At 35.6% G+C, this 2,162-nt stretch overlaps 1 protein-coding gene across 1 annotated transcript in view; it reads right to left on the minus strand.

Annotated features, from left to right (window-relative positions):
• LOC119586365 (protein bark beetle-like) overlaps positions 1 to 2,162 on the minus strand; it is a gene marked incomplete in the record, with an annotated part of 82,897 nt that overhangs the window by 9,142 nt on the left and 71,593 nt on the right. Inside the window, 3 exon segments of the mRNA XM_037935077.1 lie at positions 68 to 245; positions 385 to 510; positions 1,094 to 1,156. Of these exon segments, the coding sequence (XP_037791005.1) occupies positions 68 to 245; positions 385 to 510; positions 1,094 to 1,156 (367 nt within the window).

Genomic DNA, 2,162 nt, shown 5'->3' on the forward strand with positions numbered 1-2,162 from the left:
TTTTTTTTATCTAAACAATTTTCTTTATCTAGATATCAACAAAAGTGCTACAGTAAATTTTCATTACCTGTACTTCCCAATACCACTTTTGTAGGAAAGGCAAGGATGCATTATCCTTTTTGCAGAATGCTTTAGCTTCTTCATAGGTAACTGGAGCCCCCACATACAAATAACACGCATCACCCACTAAGGAATAACCTGGCTCACATCCTTGAAGCAGTGTGTAGTTGTTCAACTTCCACTGGCTGTTTTGAGCAAAGAGGAACAAATTAATAAAAAAGATATAATAATAGTAATAGATATTCAGCACAACAGTAACTATAACCTCTCTTTTCTTTTCCAATAAAAACAAACTTGCTTCATAAACAATAAATATTAGTGTACCTATAATCAACACTCAGCAATGTTTCATCATCCAGTTTATCATGGATACGGCCAGACACAGCCACAGAAGTGTTGAAACCCCACCAGTTGCTGCGGGCATCAATCGGTGTCTTCCACACATCAGATCTGGAAGAGGCATTGTGTAGGTCTCAGTAAAAGGGGTAAAAGCCTGAGAAAATATGAGTCTGCTTTACTGTAATTATAAAATCTTTAAAGGGAATATACTAAGAGTACTATTATTGGTATGCATCACAGTGCTAAAAGTGATAAAGATTTAAGTAGATAAGATCAGTAAATTCATTAACAATATTGAATGACTAAGGAACAACTAAGGGAGTTTAACTTAACATGATCCATATCCAACTAATACATCTGTGCCACCATCTCATCAAAAGTGCAATAAGGAAACAATTCAACATGCTTCTGGTAGCTAATGCAATAACACAGTAGGGTTGGAGATCATCTGATAAAACCTCTTATATGTTACATATCTCTTTGATCCTTATATGAAAAATTAAAATATTTTCAGTAACAAAGAAATACAAAGGATAGAGACACAACTTACATTTGTTTATATAAATATCAAATCAATGTTACAAGGCAAACTACTCCTCAGGGATTATTTGATTATTCTACTGTAAGGACAAAATAAGTTTCAGGGTTGTTACCACCAGAGAAGAATCCTTTGTCAATTCATCAAGCTACTGACCTCTCCTGACCCGATTCCATGTAGACGTCCATTTCTGAACATTCTGTAGAGGAGTTGCAGCGTCTGCAATCCACAAGCAAGCATGCAGTAGGTGTGCTTAAGAATATGTACATGCAGTCATATAAAGCTAAGTAATACAACGGTATGGAATCAACCCATGCAAAATAAGAGGTCTTCCTGCAGTCTCGGACAGTGTAGTGTTTCTGTAACTACTTAGAGAACATAAGGTATGTAATGCACATATCCAAATATATTTGTGCAGCGCTGTAGCACTGTACCTGGTAACAACTTTAATATGTTTTACAAGTTAGAAAGATACAGTAGAAGAAGCAAAGCTTGGAGGTTAGTGTAACAAACTACAGGCTTACTGTTGCCATAGAGAGTTAGGGAAACAGGTAGAGTTGTTTTTTTCCAGTTTTATAATGCTTTAACCAAAGAGCAAAATAACTGGGAGCTTACTGATGCTGATTCTTATTCCATTTCATTTGTGTCAACTCAAAGACGTCTGGCTTGTCAAACTATTAAGATGTCAAAGCAGTGAAATCATGACTGACACAGCACTAAATCACTTTTTTGCAAATAACCATTTCAAAATTATATATATAAATATGCATAAAAGAGTTTAATGATGTGTCAACCATAATCAAATGCATAAAACAATCATGAAAACACAATAATATTCCTAGCATTAACAAGTAAACTTTTCCTCTGTATCCATGGAGAGCTGTGGTACATGAAACTTACACACGCATAACGGCTAAAAGCAATATGACTCCTGAAAAAGGAATACCAAAAAACAAACTCAAATATCAGTGAAAGGCTGCCTCATACCATACAGAAAAAGGGAAAAATAACCCCATCATGCAATATTTTTTTTACTCCACCTGCTGTGGACTTCATAACCTTACCTACGGAGTCCAGACCTGTGCGTGGGTTGAGAGGGAGGCGTGCGAGGTGCATAAAGGTGTGTGATTAAACAGGAATTTAATTGGATGATAAACTACATATTTAAATTTTCCCCAGAAATTGCTGGAAAAATATGACAAGACACTACCAAATGCACATATTC

Source organism: Penaeus monodon, chromosome 21, assembly GCF_015228065.2.
Source record: "Penaeus monodon isolate SGIC_2016 chromosome 21, NSTDA_Pmon_1, whole genome shotgun sequence".
NCBI lineage: Eukaryota > Metazoa > Arthropoda > Malacostraca > Decapoda > Penaeidae > Penaeus > Penaeus monodon.